Source organism: Dendrobates tinctorius, unplaced genomic scaffold, assembly GCF_039654945.1.
Source record: "Dendrobates tinctorius isolate UK_male_01 unplaced genomic scaffold, ASM3965494v1 ptg000074l, whole genome shotgun sequence".
NCBI lineage: Eukaryota > Metazoa > Chordata > Amphibia > Anura > Dendrobatidae > Dendrobates > Dendrobates tinctorius.
Genome location: NW_027361742.1, coordinates 3,907,849 through 3,928,133, shown reverse-complemented (window position 1 = coordinate 3,928,133; position 20,285 = coordinate 3,907,849). Strand labels below are relative to the sequence as shown.

Sequence of the window (20,285 nt, the reverse complement as noted above, 5' to 3'; positions counted from 1 at the left end):
CTGTCAACGTGCTCCAATTAGGCATCTGTCTCCACTCTGTTTCCAGGATTTCACGTGGCCACCAACACCGCCAGTTTATGCGTACAGTAGCCATCTGCCCAATCTACACGTGTTCCTGTGTTACTGGGGTTCTGTAATGTCAGCAGATCCCCTGATGTGTCTCTGACACTGTCTCCTGCTCTGTCCACATTCCCACTGCTTGTAGTGGGAAGGTGGACAGCGCAGGAGACAGTGCCGGACACACATTGGGGGATCTGCTCACATAACAGAACACCAGGAACAAGTGTGGAATGCGTGGACGGCAACTGTGAGCAGGAACTGGCGGTGTTGGAGGTCAGAGGAAATACTAGAGACAGAGTGGAGACAGAGGTCAAATCAGAGAATGTTTAAATCTGAAGTAGTTACAATTTGGAGGCAGCAGCAGTTCGCCCTCCACACAGCAGGGGATCAGCTGACTTTACTGACCCCCACTTTCACATGAACGAGTGTTTTTTTCTGTGTGGACAGCACTTCCGAGCACCAACTGGCGTTGTTGGAGCCCAGGGACAATCATGGTGCAGGCCGAGGCCTACTTGGTGGCAGTTTTAGATTGTTTGTAGGCTACAACAGACTGTCAACGTGCTCCAATTAGGCATGTGTCTCCACTCTGTTTCCAGGATTTCACGTGACCACCAACATCGCCAGTTTATGCGTACAGCAGCCGTCTGCCCAATCCACACGTGTTCCTGTGTTACTGGGGTTCTGTAATGTCAGCAGATCCCCTGATGTGTGTCTGCCACTGTCTCCTGCTCTGTCCACTTTCCCACCACTTGAAGTGGGAAGGTGGACAGCGCAGGAGACAGTGCCGGACACACATTGGGGGATCTGCTCACGTAACAGAACAACAGGAACACAGGAACAAGTGTGGAATGCGCGGACGGCAACTGTGAGCAGGAACTGGTGGTGCTGGAGGTCAGGGGAAATACTAGAGACAGAGTGGAGACAGAGGCCAAATCAGAGAATGTGTAAATCTGAAGTAGTTACAATTTGGAGGCAGCAGCAGTTTGCCCTCCACACAGCAGGGGATCAGCTGACGTTACCGAACCCCACTTTCACATGAACGAGTGTTTTTTTTCTGTGTGGACAGCACTTCTGAGCAACAACTGGCGGTGTCGGAGCACAGGGAAAATCAGGTAGTAGGCCGAGGCCTACTTGGAGCCAGGTGTAAATCTGAGGTTGTTTGATTGTGGAGGGAGCAGGACACTTTGCCATACACACAGCAGGGGATCAGCTGACGTTACCGAACCCCACTTACACATGAGCGAGTGTTTTGTCTGTGCGGACAGCACTTCTGAGCAGCAACTGGCGGTGTCGGAGCACAGGGAAAATCACGTAGTAGGCCGAGGCCTACTTGGTGGCAGTTTTCGATTGTTTCTAGACTACTACTAACTGTCAACGTACTCCAATTAGGCCTCTGTCTTCACTCTGTTTCGAGTATTTCCTCTGGCTTCCAACCACGCCAGTTGCTGCTCTGAAATGCCGTCTGCACAACCCACACTTGTTCCTGTGTTACTGGGGTTCTGTAACAGCAGCTTCTCCCTAGAGGTGAGTCAGGCAATGTCTCCTGCTCTGTCCACTTTTCCACTACAAGTAGTGGGAATGTAGACAAAGCAGGAGACATTGCCGGACTCACCTCTGGAGATGAGCAGATGTTACAGGACCCAGGTAGCACAGGAACAAGTGTGGATTGTGCAGACGGCACTTGAGAGCAGAAACAGGCGGTGTTGTAGGCCGGAGGAAATACTCAAAACAGAGTGGAGACAGAGGGCAAATCAGAGAACATATTAAATCAGAGGTAGTCAGAAGTTGTAGGCAGCAGGAGAGTTTGCTGTAAACATAGCAGGGGATCAGCTGACGTTACCGAACCCCACTTACACGAGCGAGTGTTTTGTCCGTGTGGACAGCACTTCTGAGCAACAACGGGCATTGCTGTAGCCCAGGAAATAAAGTTCAGGTCATAGAAACATGAACACAACAGGAGACCTGGATCCTGTTGCCAGCCAATTATTTATTCTGGAAGAGGACTGGCAAATTCAGGTGAGATCCAGGCCTTGTTCATTTTCAGAAAAGTAAGCCGGTCAACATTATCGGCGGATAGTCGCGTGCGACGGTCTGTTACCACACCACCTGCAGCACTAAAGACACGTTCCGATAATACACTGGCAGCAGGGCAAGCCATCACCTCCAATGCATACTGGCTAAGCTCTGGCCATGTATCCAGCTTAGAGACCCAATACTTGAACGGGGAAGAGCCATCTGGGAATACACTAACAGGGCAAGACAAGTAGTCTGTCACCATCTGACGGAAACGTTGCCTCCTGCTGACTGGAGCCTTCTGTGATGGTGTAGCCGTTTGTGGCGGTCCCACAAAACTTTTCCACATTTGGGTCATACTGGCCTTGCCTTGTCCTGCGGCCAAGTGGGTAGAGGCAGTGGAGGAAGCTCTGCATAAAGAGGTAGCAAACAGGACACACTACACAGCGTGGGTCTGCACTCACACAGCCCTTGCAGACAGCTATTAAAACAGCGCTACTGGGCTACAAAAATGCTACAGTGTTGGATTATGTAGCCTGGGTAGAGCAATAGATATGTTTGATGATCGCTATTGCTAACTGTCCCTCACAGTCTTCAACAGCAGCCTGTCCCTAACTGAATTCACAGCAGAGTGAACCCGAAATGGCGGCTGCTGCGGTTTTTATAGTGCATCATGACATCATTTCAGCAGCCAATCACAGCCATGCCAGTAGTTAACATGCCTACATGCCTAACAGGATGTGCCCACACTTCTGAGCATCCCCATTGGCTGAATCAAATCAAGCGGGCTCCTAGTATTATGGGAACTTCCGATTCCGGTATTCGATATGAAAAAAGTATCGGAACTAAGTATCGGAATTCCGATACAGCTAATATCGGCCGATACCCGATACTTGCGGTATCGGAATGCTCAACACTAATTGAGACCTAATCCTACTGAAACTAAAAAATTCATCTCCCTCAAAGAGATTTCCAATTCTTTTGATGTTTGAATTTAACCAGGACTCAGACAAAGGAATATTGTAAACTAACTCTAGGAGATGTAAGGGGAATCTCCCGAACTGCGTTTTCTTATTAAAGGATTTTGTGGGTTTTGAAAGTGCTCTCCAGGCATGTACAATAGAGTGGAAGATTGGATGGGAGGGAATCATCCTTGGATTGTGGAACATAAACTTGAAAAAATGTTCTCTTGCTGTAACCTGTTTACCCACTTCATTTTCCAAGTTAAGCCAGGCAGGCCGATTATTTCCGCTGAACCAAAACCAGCTTTGCTTAACCAACAATGCTTGGTAATATGCAAATAGATTTGGAAGGCCGGCACCTCCATTGCTCTTATTTTTGTACATCAAATCCAGTGAGATTCTAGCTTTTTTTCCACCCCAGATAAATGAATTAATCAGGTTCTGAATCTTGCCAATGAATTTATAAGGGATAATCAAAGCAAGAGCACTAAAAACTTAAAGAACCTTCGGCAAAATAGTTGTTTTAACCGTTAATATTCTTCCAAACAAAGAGAGGTCTAGAGGTCTATTTTAGCGTAGAAGGAAACGGCGAGAGAGAGAGACTCAAAAATATCTTTCAAGTTGGTTTTGACAGTATGCGATATATTGTTTGAGATGGTTATCCCCAAGTATGTTATCCCCCTTTCTTCCCAGGTAAACTCATACTGTTTCTTTAGTTCCTCCATCTCCATGCTGCTAATGTTAAAAGTCAGATATTTAGATTTGTGATTGTTAATTTTGAAATAGGAGGCCTTAGTAAAGAGCTCCAGTTCCAAGGACAATGCAGCCATAGATTTATTAGGATCGAGTAGCGTCAGAAACAGGTCATCTGCAAACAGTCCAAGCTTATATTCTTGAAGTGAGTTGGCAAATCCCTTTATATCAGAGTTAGATCTTATTCTCTGGCCAAAGGCTCAATAGCATGGACAAACAAGAGAGGTGACAGGGGGCATCCCTGCCTTGTTCCGTTAGAGATGGAGAATTTCTCTGATAGGGAGTTGTTAGCGTATATTCTTGCACTGGGCGCCGAATATAATGCAAATATTGTGGACAGGAATCTCTGATTGAAACCAAATTTCTCTTCAACATTGCTTTTAGCCAATACAAATGCATTCACTGGGAAATGTCATTGTAACATTTATCAACCCTAGCAGGCTATGTGGTATGTGACACATAAGCAGACAGATCTTGTTTCATTTGTGAAGGAGGGACTCTTAAAGTCACAGAGCCTATTTTTACTGGGGCATCAGGTGGCACTAAACTTCTTAAAGGGCCATTATTAATCAATGGGTCTCCGAAACTGTTATTGCCTATGCAGTGAGTGGATAGTGGATGGACTGCCAAGAATTACGACGCACCCCAATACCCCTTTCACGGGAGGTCCAAGATGGCTTCTAGAAAAAAATGTTGCAATGCCTGGCTTGCCCCAAAGTTACATGCACCCCAATAAGCTTTTCAAGCCATGTACTCGACAGCCACCGGAGAATCCACTGCACATTATTCATTTTGTAATCCCAAACTCTTTTCTTATGTATTGACTGCAAGGCCTGTCCTGCTGTCAAGTTATCTGCAACCCAATATGCCTTTGAACCCAGGTACTGGATGGGCACAGGAAAATCCACTTCACATTATGCATTTTATACTCCCACTCTGTTTTCTTATGCATTGACTGCAAGGCCTGCCCTGCTACCAAGTCATATGAACCCCAATTACCCCAATCCCCACTTGGAAGAAACATGGAGGAGGGCCGCTTAACCAAAAATGTCACATTAAAAAAGAGCGGGTTTCCTAGACTTGGAATGCTTATACAGTGTGTTGGCTGTCAAACATTTTCCCCTGTGGGGTACATACACCTCAACCTTTTCCATAACAAGTATTTTATAGCCGGCAAAATTACCCACCCTTGTTAGGAATTCAACCCTGGCTGTAGCAGCATGGAACACGTTAACCCTGTTGATCTAGTAGGGGTGGATGATGAGGCGTGGAGGAAGGCCTGATTAAAAAAATAGGTCCAGTTTCTAGGAGCAGGTCTCATAGACTTTGAATGCCCATTCTCTTAGTGTATGGGCTGGCAAACATTTCTCCTGTGGGGTACACCCCAACCTTTTCCATAACAAGTATTTTAAGCCCAGCAAAACCACCCACTCTTGTTATGAATTCGACCCTTGCTGTAGCAGCATGGAACACGTTAACCCTGTTGATCTAATGGGGGTGGATGATGAGGTGTGGAGGAAGGCCTGATTAAAAAATAGGTCCAATTTCTAGGAGCGGGTCTCATAGACTTGGAATCCCCATACACTTTGTGTATGGGCTGGCAAACATTTCCCCTTGGGGGTGCATATTTTTTGTATATTAGTGATGGGTATCATAACATCATAACGAAAAACGGAGTGGCTGGAGCATGACAGAATATGTTCACCCTAGTGTTCGAGTGGTGGTGGACAGTGAGGATGAGGAGAAGGAGGAGGAGGATACCAAATAGCCAAAATCAGGAAGCGTACACCGATGTTTGGTTGTGAAGAGGTACATGGGAATACACCTCCTAAAAAACACTACATTGGTATTTATGTTTCGCTGGCATCATTTGGTGGTCTCGAGAAGTCAGGCCCAATCCATCCTTTGTTAATTTTTATTAGAGTCAGCCTGTCCACATTTTCCGTTGAAAGGCGAATGCGCTTATCTGTGATGATGCCACCAGCAGCACTAAAAACCCACTCTGACAAAACGCTAGCGGCAGGGCAGGCCAGGACCTCTAAGGCATAGAGAGCCAGTTCATGTCACGTGTCCAGCTTGGATACCCAATAATTAAAAGGCACAGAGGAGTCACGGAGAATGTTGGTATGGTCAGTGAGGTACTCCATCAGCATCTTAGAAAGCATTGCATTCCTTGTGAGATTAGCCCGCACCTCAGTGCCAGGGCAAAGGGAGGGTCTTAGAAAACTGTCCCAGAACTTTGCCAGTGTTCCCCTGCCTCTGATGGAGTGGATTTGTGTCTCTCTTGCCTGTCCTCTTTGGTTGGCCACTGAAATGTTATCTCTGCCGCCAGCGTTTTGAGATGGGAATTTTTTAAATAATTCTGCAACAACGGCCCTCTGGTACTGCACCATTTTGGTACACCTGTCTGCCTCTGGAACAAGAGATTGAAAGTTATACTTGTAGCGTGGGTCTAAAAGTGTCACTAGCCAGTAATGACTGTTACCCAATATCTTGACAATACGAGGGTCACAGGAAAGGCAGCGCAACATAAAGTCAGCCATGTGTGCCAGACTGGTAACAGACAAGCCTTCCCTGTCCTCACCAAGAGGATGACTGACCAAGGTGTCCTCCTCCTCTTCTTCTTCTTCCCTGTCCTCAGGCCATCCACTCTGAACAGACGGTATGACAGTTGTGGTTGTAGTCCTGTCTATAGCACATGAAAGTAGCTCCTGTTCTTCCTCCTCCTCCTCCTCCTCCTCCTCCTCCTCATTGTCAACCAATCCACATTGGGATGACATGAGGCTGGGCTGTGTGTAACCACCCTGTATGGTTCCTTGATCCATGTCCTCGTGCTCCGCCTGCAATGCATCCTCTTTCATTGTAGAGCTTTTCAGAATGCAGATGAGCGGGATGGTGACTCTAATTATGGCATTATCGCCGCTCACCATCTTGGTGGACTCCTCAAACTTTTGGAGGATGTTACATATTTCTGACATCCATGTCCACTCCTGAGGTCTTATAGGTGGAGTTAAACATGAAAAACTACATCCTTGTTGATGCTGGTATTCAGCAACTGCCCGCTTCTGCTCACAAATCCTTTCTAACATATGCAGTGTAGAGTTCCAATGCGTGGAGACATCACACACCAGTCGGTGAGACGGAATCTGCAATCGCTGCTGAAGCACGGCAAGGGTGGCTGAAGCTGTAGCTGACTTTCTAAATGGGCACACAGTCGGCATGCTTTCACCAACAGATCTGGCAGCTCCAGATAGCTTTTTGGAAAACGTTGAACAACAAGGTTCAGCACATTGGCCAGGCATGGTATGTGTGTCAGTTCGCCTCACCTCAGAGCCACCACCTGGTTCTTGCCATTGTCACACAGAACCATGCCTGGCTTGGGATTCAGTGGTGTCAGCCACACACCTGCCTCCTCTTTCAGAGCTGTCAGCAACTCTTCAGCATTGTGTGGCTTGTCACCTAAGCAAATTAGCGTCAGCAAAGCTGTTTGGCTTTGACAGTGCTGCACTGCTTCCAGCTTGTGACTGATGTGCTCAATTCGGAGACGGAGGCTGAAGAGGAGGAGGTGCAGGAGCTGTACATACTGGGGTCAACCCCGATTGATGTAGGGCCCGCAATCCTTGGCATCGGGAGGACGTGTTCCATCCCAAGGTCTGACTGGGTCCCGGCTTCCACTATGTTAACCCAGGGTGCCATCAGCGAGATGTACCATCCTTGGCCACAGGCACTTGTCCATGTGTCCGTGGTTAGGTATACTTTCCCAGTAACTGCATTGTTGAGGGCATGGGTAATGTTGTGGGACACGTGCTTGTGTAATGCCAGGATGGCACACTGTGAAAAATATTACCGGCTGGGGACTGAGTACCTTGGGATGGCCGCCACCATCTGATTGCGGAAAGCTTCCATCTCCACAAGCCACAAAGGTAACATTTCAACCGCAAGCAGATGAGAAATATGAGAATTGAGTACTGTGGCCTGTGGGGCATTGACTGCGCATTTACGCTTGCGTTCCAATGATTGGGGTATGGACAACTGAAGGCTGCCCTGGGACAAGGATGTGGACGTGCTTGATGATGGTGCTATTTGACTGTGGGCAATGGCAGGTGCAGGGCAGGAGGCATCTTTGCATGCACCGTGGATAGGGAATTGGCTTGCATGCACAACACTGGAAGAATCTGTGGTGTCACCCGCAGACACTGTTCCTGCAGCATGAGGTTGGGCCCACAAAGTTTGGTGCATTGCTGCCATGTGCCTGATCATGCTGGTGGTGGTAAGGCTGGTAGTTTTGCTACCTCTACTGATGCTGGCATGACAGGTGTTGCAAATGGCCTGTTTTGGGTTATCGGCAGAGTCTTTAAAAAATAACCAGACTTGGGAAGACCTAACAGTTGGACGGGCAACTTCCATCAGGTTGGTGTTACGGGGATTGGTTGCACACCTTTTGTCTGCAGCCACCACACAATGTCTTCCTGCCTGAAGTGGTGCAACGTCTACCTCCCCCTGTGTACTGCTGTCCTCGCTCTGCATGTCCTCCTGCCAGGTTGGGTTTGTTACTAGATCATCCACCACCTCATCTTCCATTTCCCCAACCTGGTCCTCCTCCTGACTTTCCAGCAATTGTGTCTCATCATCGTCCGCCTCTTTTGACCGTGGCTGCTCAAATATTTGTGCATCACTACATGGAATATCATCTTGCCCCACTTCAAGTGGATCGGGCGAGAGGCTTAAATCTCCAAATGGAAAACTGAACAGCTCTTCAGAGTGTCCGAGTGTGGGATCAGTTGTCTCAGGGCACTCAGCATGGTGGGAGGAATCAGGATCAGGATAAGGAATATGCGGTCCAGATTCACAGCTATTGTGACTTGACCGTGTTGAAGACAGGGTGCTGGTGGTGGTAGATAAGTAACTGTAAGTATAATCCGCTATCCAACCAACAACCTTTTCACACTGCTCGGGCTTCAATATTGCTGTCCTGCTGTGGTCCCCTAGGACTTCGGACTCTAAGGTCCAGCAAGAAGATGTGGGTGTTTTTGGTGGCCCAATTTCAGCTTGCCCATGGCCTTGGCCTGCACCATCACCATCACGTTCACTTCCCTATCCCTTGCCACGTACCTTGCCCATTGTAAATGTACTAGAATAATATACACTTTCACTACAAACAGCTGATTTGGGAGGCAACTTGTATGTGATATGTGTGCTGGAAAACCACAGTTTTACCTATCTGGACTGTAGGGAAAAACATGTTTTGACTTATCAAATTTGTGTCAATAAGTATGTTAACAGACCAAAAAAATAAAAATAAAATAAAAATAAAAAAATACAATGTGTAGGCCTAAAATGGCCAAATTTTTGGCACTGATAAATGAGGCATTTCATTGCCTGGTAGACAATCCCTGCATCGTGATTGGGTCTGTAAAGTCCGCCAAAAAAGCAGGGAGGAGACATGAGTTCCTGCAGAGTAATCCCAGAAATGCTCGGTGCTCGCCGTGTACACGAAGTACCATGATACTCGGGCGAGTAACGAGTAGTGGCGAGCACGTTCGCTCATCACTAGTCAACTCCAATTGTGAATAAGGGAACAAAACATAAATCCAAAGGTCCCAGGTGGAAATGAACTGGACTTACAAATGACACCGCACCAGCCCTATTCGCAGGCCTCCATCCAGGCACCAAGCAGCACTAACCTGCACATTGGACCAGAGTCCAGTGAATCAATTCCCTTATCCCTAGTCCTAACTGTCCCAAATACAGCTGACTGTTCCAGATTTGGGTCTGTGCCCTGCAATCTATGACAGCTGCTGAATGAGCCTCACTGACACCGCCTCTCTGACATCTTCTTCTGCCATGGTAAAAAGAAATGGTAAATGAGTATGTATTGGTGTGTTACCAGGGGCGTGGCCAAGATTTGCCACAACTTGCTATGTGCACCACATAATTGAGCCCTCGTTCTGGTCTTTAACCTCTTTCCGACATCGGGTGTAAATTTACACAAATGTCGGACTCCCTCCTTTTGATGTGGGCTCTGGCTGTGAGCCAGCATCTTTAACAGCACCTGTCAGCTGTTTTGAATAGCTGATATGTGCCCGGAACAGCCGTGTGTGGAATAGCGATCCACCCGCGGCTATTAACCCATTAAATGTTGCTGTCAAACTCTGGCAGCGGCATTTAACATGAACTTCCGACAATTGCACTGTAAATCCGCCCATCGGTGACCCCCGTCACGTGATCGCGGGTCACCGATGGGTTGGTATGATAACCAGAGGGCTGCAACAGACCTCTATGGTTGTCATAGCCAGATTGCTATGAGCACCACCCGGTGGTCAGCGCTGATAGCAAGTCAGCATTTCTGCTACATACAGGCATACAGGCGATCTGATCATTGCCTGTATGTAGCAGAGACTATTAGAAAAGTGCAACTTCTAGTCTCCCATGGAGACTATTGAAGCATGCAAAAAGTAAAAAAAGTTTTAAAAAATATTTAAAAATATATACACTCACTGGCCACTTTATTAGGTACACCTGTCCAACTGTGTGTTAAGACTTAATTTCTAATCAGCCAATCACATGGCGGCAACTCAGTGCATTTAGGCATGTAGACATGGTCAAGACAATCTCCTGCAGTTCAAACCAAGCATCAGTATGGGGAAGAAAGGTGATTTGAGTGCCTTTGAACGTGGCATGATTGTTGGTGCCAGAAGGGCTGGTCTGAGAATTTCAGAAACTGCTGATCTACTGGGATTTTCACGCACAACCATCTCTAGGGTTTACAGAGAATGGTCCGAAAAAGAAAAAAAATCCAGTGAGCGGCAGTTCTGTGGCCGGAAATGCCATGTTGATGCCAGAGGTCAGAGGAGAATGGGCAGACTGGTTCGAGCTGATAGAAAGGCAACAGTGACTCAAATTGCCACCCGTTACAACCAAGGTAGGCAGAAGAGCATCTCTGAACGCACAGTGCGTCGAACTTTGAGGCAGATGGGCTACAGCAGCAGAAGACCACACTGGGTACCACTCCTCTCAGCTAAGAACAGGAAACTGAGGCTACAATTTGCACAAGCTCATCAAAATTGGACAGTAGAAGATTGGAAAAACGTTGCCTGGTCTGATGAGTCTCGATTTCTGCTGCGACATTCGGATGGTAGGGTCAGAATTTGGCGTAAACAACATGAAAGCATGGATCCATCCTGCCTTGTATCAACGGTTCAGGCTGGTGGTGGTGGTGTCATGGTGTGGGGAATTTTTTCTGGGCACTCTTTGGGCCCCTTGGTACCAATTGAGCATCGTTGCAACGCCACAGCCTACCTGAGTATTGTTGCTGACCATGTCCATCCCTTTATGACCACAATGTACCCCAACATCTGATGGCTACTTTCAGCAGGATAATGCGCCATGTCATAAAGCTTGAATCATCTCAGATTGGTTTCTTGAACATGACAATGAGTTTACTGTACTCAAATGGCCTCCTCAGTCACCAGATCTCAATCCAATAGAGCATCTTTGGGATGTGGTGGAACGGGAGATTCGCATCAGGGATGTGCAGCCGACAAATCTGCGCCAACTGTGTGATGCCATCATGTCAATATGGTCCAAAATCTCTGAAGAATGCTTCCAGCACCTTGTTGAATCTCTGCCACGAAGAATTGAGGCAGTTCTGAAGGCAAAAGGGGGTCCAACCCCTTACTAGCATGGTGTACCTAATAAAGTGGCCAGTGAGTGTATATGTATATAATAGTTAAAATCACTCCCCTTTTGCCCCATTCAAAATAAAAGAATAAAAAAAATCACACATACACATATTTGGTATCGCCAAATTCAGAAACGCCTGATCTATTAATATAAAAAAAATAACCCAATCGCTAAACAGCGTAAAAAGTCAAAATGCCAGAATTACGTTTTTTTTAATTACCGCAACATAGCATTAAAATGCAATAATGGACGATCAAAAGATTATACTTACACCAAAATGGTATCATTCAAAACATCAGCTCGGCATGCAAAAAGTAAGCCCTCACCCAACCTGAGATCATGAAAAGTGGAAATGCTACGGGTATCGGAAAATGGCGCATTTTTTTTAAACAAACTTTGGAACTTTTTTTTCACCACTTATATAAAAAAGAACCTGTTTGGTGTCTATAAACTCGTAATGACCTGGAGAATCATAATGGCAGGTCAGTTTTAGCATTTAGTGGACATGGTAAAGAAAAACAAGTGTGGGATTGCATTTTTTTTTGCAATTTCACCACACTTGGAATTTTTTCCTGTTATCAAGTACACAACATGGTAAAACTAATAGTGTTGTTCAAAAATACAACTCATCCTGCAAAAAACAAGCCCTCACATGGCCATTTTGACCAAAAAATAAAACGTTATGGCTCTGGGAAGAAGGGGAGCAAGAAATGAAAAGGCAAAACCAAAAATACCTCTGGTTGTTAAGGTGTTAAAAGTTGGGAGGTATGTATAAATACACACCAGTGTTGGTAAGTTTTAGGGGGATGACTCATGGTAATAATATGATGTATGCTTCTTTACCTGAATTTCAGAGTTACTTTAATGTATGAAGGTGCCTATTCAATTTGTGAAAGAACTGTATTCAAGTAAAACCCTTAATTTAAACTGTATCTAAATTAATTGATTGTTGTGTGAATTAATGAGGATTACAAAGGATTTTTCTGATCAAATCAAATTTCTGAATATTGAAGGGGACATAAAAGAAAACAGTTCAGAAATGTATCTAAATTAAAGTAGTTACGTAAAGAACATTTTATTCTTTGTTTCCTTATATTCTTTCCAATAATGTATCTTTTATAAACCTTTAAAAATACCAATTTTTTCATAATTGAAGTCATGAGGCAAAATCACAAATTCATTTCTAGCGTTTCTTAAGCAAGTAGAAAGATGAGGAAGGTTAACAATTATTTTCAATAATTAAATAATTGATCATATTTATTAATATTGATTTATTATTTTCTTTTTCTAGTTGAAATGCCTCTTGATCCTGATTCAGTTGCCCAACCACCAGGTTCAAAGGATAAACCAGGTAAATTATAAATATGCAGATACTATCTCTTAAGTGAGGAAAATACTAATGAGGTATATGTTTTGCATAGTTCTATAATAAAGCTTTTAAGTTTGATCCAACTGTCAAACTAAACGACTGGTGGATTTCATTCAACATCAAAAGTTAAGTTTGTTAGCAGTCATCAAACCAGAAGAGCAAATAATAATTTCTTCATACATGATTAGCTTCTAGCTCCCCAGACAAGGTATGGCAGATCTGGCCAAGTTTCAGTAATGAAAAGTTCTCTGTATAATGATTGGATAGTGAGAAATACAGTACAACAACCATAACCCAGTGCAGGGTTCAACAAAATAATTATGGCCTTTCTAGCAAAAACAGGAAACAAAAAGATAACGTATATTACAGTCCTTATGCCTGCGAGAATCCGCCCGGTCAGGGTACCATAACCATAGTCCAGTACAATTGCACATAGACACTTCTCTGGAGCTCTCCTGCCTCTCGGCACACAGAGAGCAAAGCTCAGTGGCCAGACATTTAACTTGCTGAACCACACCCTTGGGGTGAAAATATGGTGAGTAACCATCCCACCCATCTCTTACTGCTACTCACAAAAAATGCAACCCTGTCATCCCCCAATAACCCCTCTCAGCACATAACATGCTGTAAAGAAAGTTCTGAGTTTTCACAACACAAAAGATAGCAATCTTCATGATACATATCTCCCCTCACTTACATTGCTAGTGACCCTGTCCCATATCACCCGCTCTGCCCACAGCTGAGTGTTTGCACACCTTCAGACATGAAACAGGGAATTAGGGACAGGGCACTGGTGTTATCGTGCCACTTTCTGGGTCTATGCTCTACTGGTGCTTCTCACAAAATTAGAACATCATTAAAAAGTTAATTTATTTCAGTTCATCAATACAAAAAGTGAAACACATAATATATAGAGTCATTACAAACAGAGTGATCTATTTCAAGAGTTTATTTCTCTCCTTGTGAATCTTCCCCAAATTTTTGAATGGCCTTTTCTTAACAATCCTATCAAGTCTACGGTTATTCCAGTTGCTTGTGCACCTTTTTCTACCACACGGTTTTCTTTCACTTTTGGTTTTTATTGGCTGTAAGCCATAATCATCAACATTAACAGAAATAAACACGTGAAATAGATCACTCTGTTTGTAATGACTCTATTTAATATACGAGTTTCACTTTTTGCATTGAAGAACTGAAATAAATTAACTTTTTGATGATATTCTAATTTTGTGAGAAGCATCTGTATGTGAAAACTACAGTCATTGAGGTCTAAGAATCACCTAGTCACCCAGGCGTTCTTACCCTTCTTTTCTCTTAACCATCTCTTAAGTTCATGGTCTGATACTAGTTTAATTGTGAAGAGAAAGAAAAAATAGGATGGCACTCACCGTTCATGTGAATCAAATCACTTTATTTCACATACACAAGGCATCGGCATAGGCACGGGAGCAATGTGCTGGAAGACGGGCAACAGCCGTTTGAGCGCGACTAGAGATGGGCGAATCCAAACAATAAAGTCCTGCATCCATACAGAAGATCTACTGTTCGGGCATGGACACCGAACATGGACTTCACCAGGAAGTTTGTGTTACTGTTCAGGTTCGGCTGCCCAAACATTGTGTGTTGTGCTGTCATGTGCATGACAGCTCGTCAAACACGGCTTCTGATTGGCGGTGAAATCATCTCCGCCAGTCAGAGATCCACGGTTCCTACGCTATCAAAAGACAGTGTGAGCGCTCAGCTGTGATCGGAGGTATAAATTTTACCTCCAGTCACTCCAGTCAAAATAAACACTCACAGACAACAGAGAGAAACACCAAAGGAAATAGGAAGGTAAACTAAATAGGATATGATGGGTACTATGTACACAGCCGAAAAATACCAAGCAACAATCACGGAACAACTATCCAAAATGCCTCTACCGAACGCTCCATTATTCACCAAGCAGTAAAAGTGTTAACAATGGCAATGCAGATTGTCAGAGGCAAGAATATATAGGAGAGGGGAGTGGCTAATACTGTACAGCTGAGAGCCTCCATTTAGGTGTAGAACTCGCAGGAAACGTGGGATGCCGGCACGGACAGGAGACAGATCCAGTGTTAGCAGGATTTTATTAACAACAATTACACTATATGCAGGGAATAACAGGATAAGGAGGGAATATGATAGGACAAAGGACAAGAAAGGAAATTTGAATGGGATAGGAAAGGGACGAACAATAGTTCAGAAAGAAAAGGGGAAAGCTTATCAGACTTTAGTCTTCTGGTGCAGCATCTCAGGATTCCAACGGTTGCACCAGCAACAACGGCACGTGAGGTCCAGATAAAGTCTATGACAAACGGGGGTCCATTGGTGAAACCGACAACAGTGGCACGTGGTGTCTCGACAAAGTCTCTGAGAAGCGGGGAGATTTCCTGTACCTTACGGTGTCTGGCATGGTACTGAGTCCAACGTGAGGTACCGCCGGAATGAGCTCTCACTCCACGGTGCGTTCAAGTCCTTGTGCAATAGGTCCTGGCCTATCCAGGAGTCCCTCACAATGTACTACTAACGGCACAGTCTGTGGTGTCAGCCCTGAGTCACCTACTGATGAGGAGAGAGGCGAGAACCTGTCAGTTGGTCGCCTACCAGTGATCGACTTCTCTGAAGGGGATCTGTTGGGGCAGCCTGGCATGCAAAATGCTCTGCCCTCACAGCGGTCACAGCGCCCGACCTGCCACTCAGCTTTCCCGCGTGAGCTTTGCTTTTTCCCTTGCGCAGCGTTATAAAGTCCCACCTCGCCTACTCCAGTCACATGACGCAGTACGTCCAGCACTCTAGACTTCCCCCCTGCAACATGGGTGACAGCCCTTGCAGTTCCGCAACCAGCGTGTAAAAGGTACCCCTGCTTTGGTACTCCTCCTTACATTCCCCCTCTCTTTTAGCTTTTAGCTCGCCATTCCACAGTTGAGAGCTTATCTATCTCACGCAGGTATTCTTCCAAGTCTTGGACTATCTGTTGCCAGACAAATTGATCTTGATTGTAAGGGGTACACCTGCGGTGGAATGTTTAGAGCGCCATAAAGCAGAAGGAGCAGTAAGCAGTAAATTCCATTGGCTCGACTGCATCAGGTTGTCCTCGGGGACTGGTAGACACGTACCCCCATCTGGACCGTCGACGTCAGATTCCTCCTCTTCATCCATTACAGTGACCACTGGAACTTCCTTTGTGATGTTCGACAACTCCTGTCCTGGATTGGAATCTCTTGACAAACAGGGTCGTAACATGTTCCAGGGAACAATGTGAGTGGGGGCACCTTAGGGTTACCCTCAGGCTGGATCTCATAAACTGGTTCACCAGCACCAACTCTTCGCTTCACCCGATATGGGTTCTTATCCCACCAGAACTCCAATTTGTCTTGAGGGCACTTGTCTCATACCAGAACACGGTCTCCAATTCTGGGATGTTCCAGCTCCTGAAACTTATTCTGTACCAGACTATGTAAGGTCTGCAACCAATGTCTATGCACATGAACCCAGGTAGACACCCCCATCTGTGGGTAGTCCTCCTCAGGCTACAGCTCAAGTTCAATGATCCCTTTTCCTGTGCAACTAAACAGAAGAGAATAGGGAGTGCATCCGGTGGTATTGTGTCTCCTGTTATAGACCCACACCAGCTCGACCACATATACGGGCCATGGAACATTCCTGTCCCCTTCTAAAGATCTCAGCATCTGTACAAGGGTGAGAATAAATTGCTTGCAAGCTCCATTACTTGAGGATGATAGGGTGTCGTGCGAGACTTCCTGGAATAAGCTGTGAAGTTCTTCCATCACTTTTCCAAGAAAGCAAGATCCCTGATCAGAATGTATGTGTCACCCTCGCGCCTTGGCTGATTGGCGCGAGCCGGGGAGTTGTGGCCCCACTGTGCCACAAACCAGACTACCCTGGAAGGGGCGTGACTACGACAGCTACCTCAGTCTTCATTGGAGCCTCTGATAGTGAGGTCAAGCTTATGCGGCAGATAGGTGTCGGGTGCCATTGCAGGGTGGTGTCTGGCTGTGGCTGCTGATCCCACTTGGGGACAAGTCACTTGGATAGAAGCTACAGACAGGCAGGCAGGTAGGTACGACAGGCACGGCTGAGACACTGGGCAAGCAGGCGTGGCTTGGAGACACTGGGCAAGCAGGTGTGGTTCGGAGACACTGGGCAAGCAGGCGTGGTTTGGAGACACTGGGCAAGCGGGCGTGGCTTGGAGACACTGGGCAAGCGGGCACGGCTTGAGACACAGGACAGGTGGACACGGCTTGAGACACAGGACAGGCGGGCATGGCTTGAGACACAGGACTGGCGGTCACTGTTTGAGACGCAGGACAGGTGGGCACGGCTTGAGACACAGGACAGGCTGGCGTGGTATGAGAAGGAACAGGTAGGGGTCTGTTCACACAGCAGGTGCAGGTACTGTTGTAGGCAGGAAGGAGTAGAGTATGTTGGAACAGGTTAGGAACTGTTCACACAGGAGGTGCAGGTATGCATACAGGCAGGAGTGCAGAGTAGGCGGAGCCGCAGGAGTGCGGAGTAGGTGGAGCCTGCAAGAGTGCAGAGTAGGCAGAGCTTGCCAGAGTGCAACGTGGGCAGAGCTTGCAAGAGTGCAGCATGGGCGGAGCTTGCAAGAGTGCAGCGTGGGCGGAGCTTGCAAGAGTGCAGAGTGGGCGGAGCTTGCAAGAGTGCAGCATGGGCGGAGCTTGCAAGAGTGCAAAGTGGGCGGAGCTTGCAAGAGTGCAAAGTAGGTGGAGCTTGCAAGAGTGCAAAGTAGGCGGGAAGGACACAGGGAAAGACACAGCAGGGAAAGGAACCACAGACAAGGAGACTGACAGACAAAGGAAAGATGGAGTTCAGACAGAGACACAGTACAAGACAAGGTACAGGGACCGAAGGATACAGGGACCAGGATATCCTGCCTCCTGGAGGGCGAGCAAAGAAGTACCAGGCAAGTACTCAGACAAGACTAGGACAAGACAGGGACCAGGATATAAGCCTCCTGGTGGGCACTCAGTGTAAAAGAAAAGCTAGAAGTAAAGCCTTTCAAGGAAGGCAAGACAAAAGACAGGGCCAGGCTAACTCAGTAGCAAAGAGCAAACTGAGTAGAGACATTGCACAGGCAAGGGTTAGTGGGTGTGGCGACCTTATATAGTAAAGGGCTCCAGGTGATTGGTCAGGGATAGCTTAGACCGGTGCACCCTGACTGCATAAGAAGCAGAGAGTTCAGGCGCCGCCCCCCTATACACACAGTAAAATGAAAACCTGGCACTCAACTTAATGCTCAGTGAAAACAAAAAGCAAAAAGCACAAATATCCTGAAATAAAAAGTAAAAAATAAACTGCAAATAATGAATAAAAGTAATAGTAATAAGGGTATTTAGTAAACATAATTTTGATCAAAATAACGTACAAGCCATCCCGCCACATCACGGCAACCCTAGTGGGACAGTCCTACTCTAGTATTTAAAACCTTTTCACTTGCCAAGTGGCGTGAATGTGAACAAGGATCGAGCGACTGAACCACAATAAAAGCTTAGGCGAGACAGGATGGATTTCCCAGCTCAGAAAGAGGGCGGTCACACCCTTATATGCACTGAATGCACAATGAAATGAATAAAAAAACTGGAGTCGAAACTGAGAAAGTAAGTTAATGTGTATGCACATTGTAAGTGCATATTAACACTTGACCATTAACCAGAGAAAACAAAAAGCAAAAAGCACAAATATCCTGAAATAAAAAGTAAAAAATAAACTGCAAATAATGCATAAAAGTAATAATAATAAGGGTATTTAGTAAACATAATTTTGATCAAAATAACGTACAAGCCATCCCGCCTCGTCACGGGAAGCCTTTTGCTTTTTGTTTTCTCTGGTTAATGGTCATGTGTTAATATGCACTTACAATGTGCATACACATTAATTTACTTTCTCAGTTCAGACTCCAGTTTTTTTTTAATACTCAGTGAGACAATTTATTGCAGTACCAGAAAACGTTTCGGTCAATATAGACCTTCATCAGTTACGTGCTAGTATGTTTGAATGCAGTTTAGAGGAGGGCGCTTTTTATGATTCTCATAGGTGAAGCTGATAATCAAATAGTTAGAATGCTGCTGTAATGCAGAATGATCTTAACAGTGGGCAGTATAAGTGCAGCCTGGTCCTCCTGGACGCGGGTGCGTCCAGGAGGACCAGGCTGTGCTTATACTGCCCACTGTTCATCCGCATCCAGGAGGACCAGGCTGCGCTTATACTGCCCACTGTTAAGATCATTCTGCGTTACAACAGCATTCTGACTATCTGATTATCGGCTTCACCTATGAGAATCATAAAAAGTGCCCTCCTCTAAACTGCATTCAAACATACTAGCACGTAACTGATGAAGGTCTATACTGACCAAAACGTTTTCTGGTACTACAAATAAATTGTCTCACTAAGCATTAAGTTGAGTGCCAGGATTTCATTTTACCATATATGGTTTGGGAACCTAACTTGGCACCATTACAGTAGTGCACACAGTGTTTTCTCCCCTATACACACGGTCAGGAAACATGAAGAGAGAAAGCAAGAAAACAAGAGGCATAACGCATGGAGCTGGCAGCAGACAGAAATCACCGCATGACCTGGAGCAGTGAGTAAGATGGTGTGCAGGGAAGGGAGGCCATGCAGTGATGCCAGCAGGGTTGTTACAGTATGCGCTTCGGACACCCGTACACCTGAATGAAATTCTTACAAATTGCATAAGCAGTAGATTTGGCCGTTTGATCTTGAGTCGGGGCTACAACAGCAAACTTCGTGAAGTGATCTATCATTACCAAGTAGTATTCATACCCCTGATGTGCTGGGCCAATGGTCAGATAGTCTATCATTAGTAGTTCCAGTGGAGCAGATGTTGCAATGGTCTGCGTGGGGGCCCTCTGTTCGCATGGCTTAGCCAATTCACAGCTCTGACAACTTTGACAAATCTCTTCCACTGCTGATTTTAAATGAGGGTGATAGAACAGTCATTGTAGTCACTGGTAGGTTTTCTCTGGCCCGAAATGAGCCCCTCTTTCTTGCACCTCTATGGCCACTTGGGGTAAAAGCGTCTGGGGAATCATCGTCTGCCAGGTACTACCCAGATCCTGCGGAAATAAGACTTTTCGGTACAAAAGTCCATTGTTCAACTGTAAATTTTCCCAGTGATGCTGCATCCGTAGGACACCAGGGGACAGGGCATCTCTCTCTTTCCGACTTGGCAAATGCTTAGAAACCACCCATTGCACAAGGAGAGCCAGTTCATTGTCCTCCTGCAGTATTTGGACCCATTCATTCCGAGACTGTCCCAATAGATAGGCTCGAGTTGTCGCCTGTGTTTGTTCCAAAGTGGCTGCCACCATCCTAGCAGGGTCTCGGAAAACCGGAACCTCCCCTCTTCCAAATCCTCA

General features: G+C 45.9%; 1 protein-coding gene across 3 annotated transcripts in view; it reads left to right on the top strand.

The window, feature by feature from the left end:
* The window catches only part of CFH (complement factor H), a 712,377-nt gene that overhangs the window by 470,987 nt on the left and 221,105 nt on the right, over window positions 1–20,285 (top strand). For all 3 annotated transcript variants that reach the window (XM_073582879.1, XM_073582878.1, XM_073582877.1), the window contains one exon: window positions 12,763–12,822. In XM_073582879.1, the coding sequence (XP_073438980.1) occupies window positions 12,763–12,822 (60 nt within the window). The remainder of the gene's footprint in view (window positions 1–12,762; window positions 12,823–20,285) is intronic.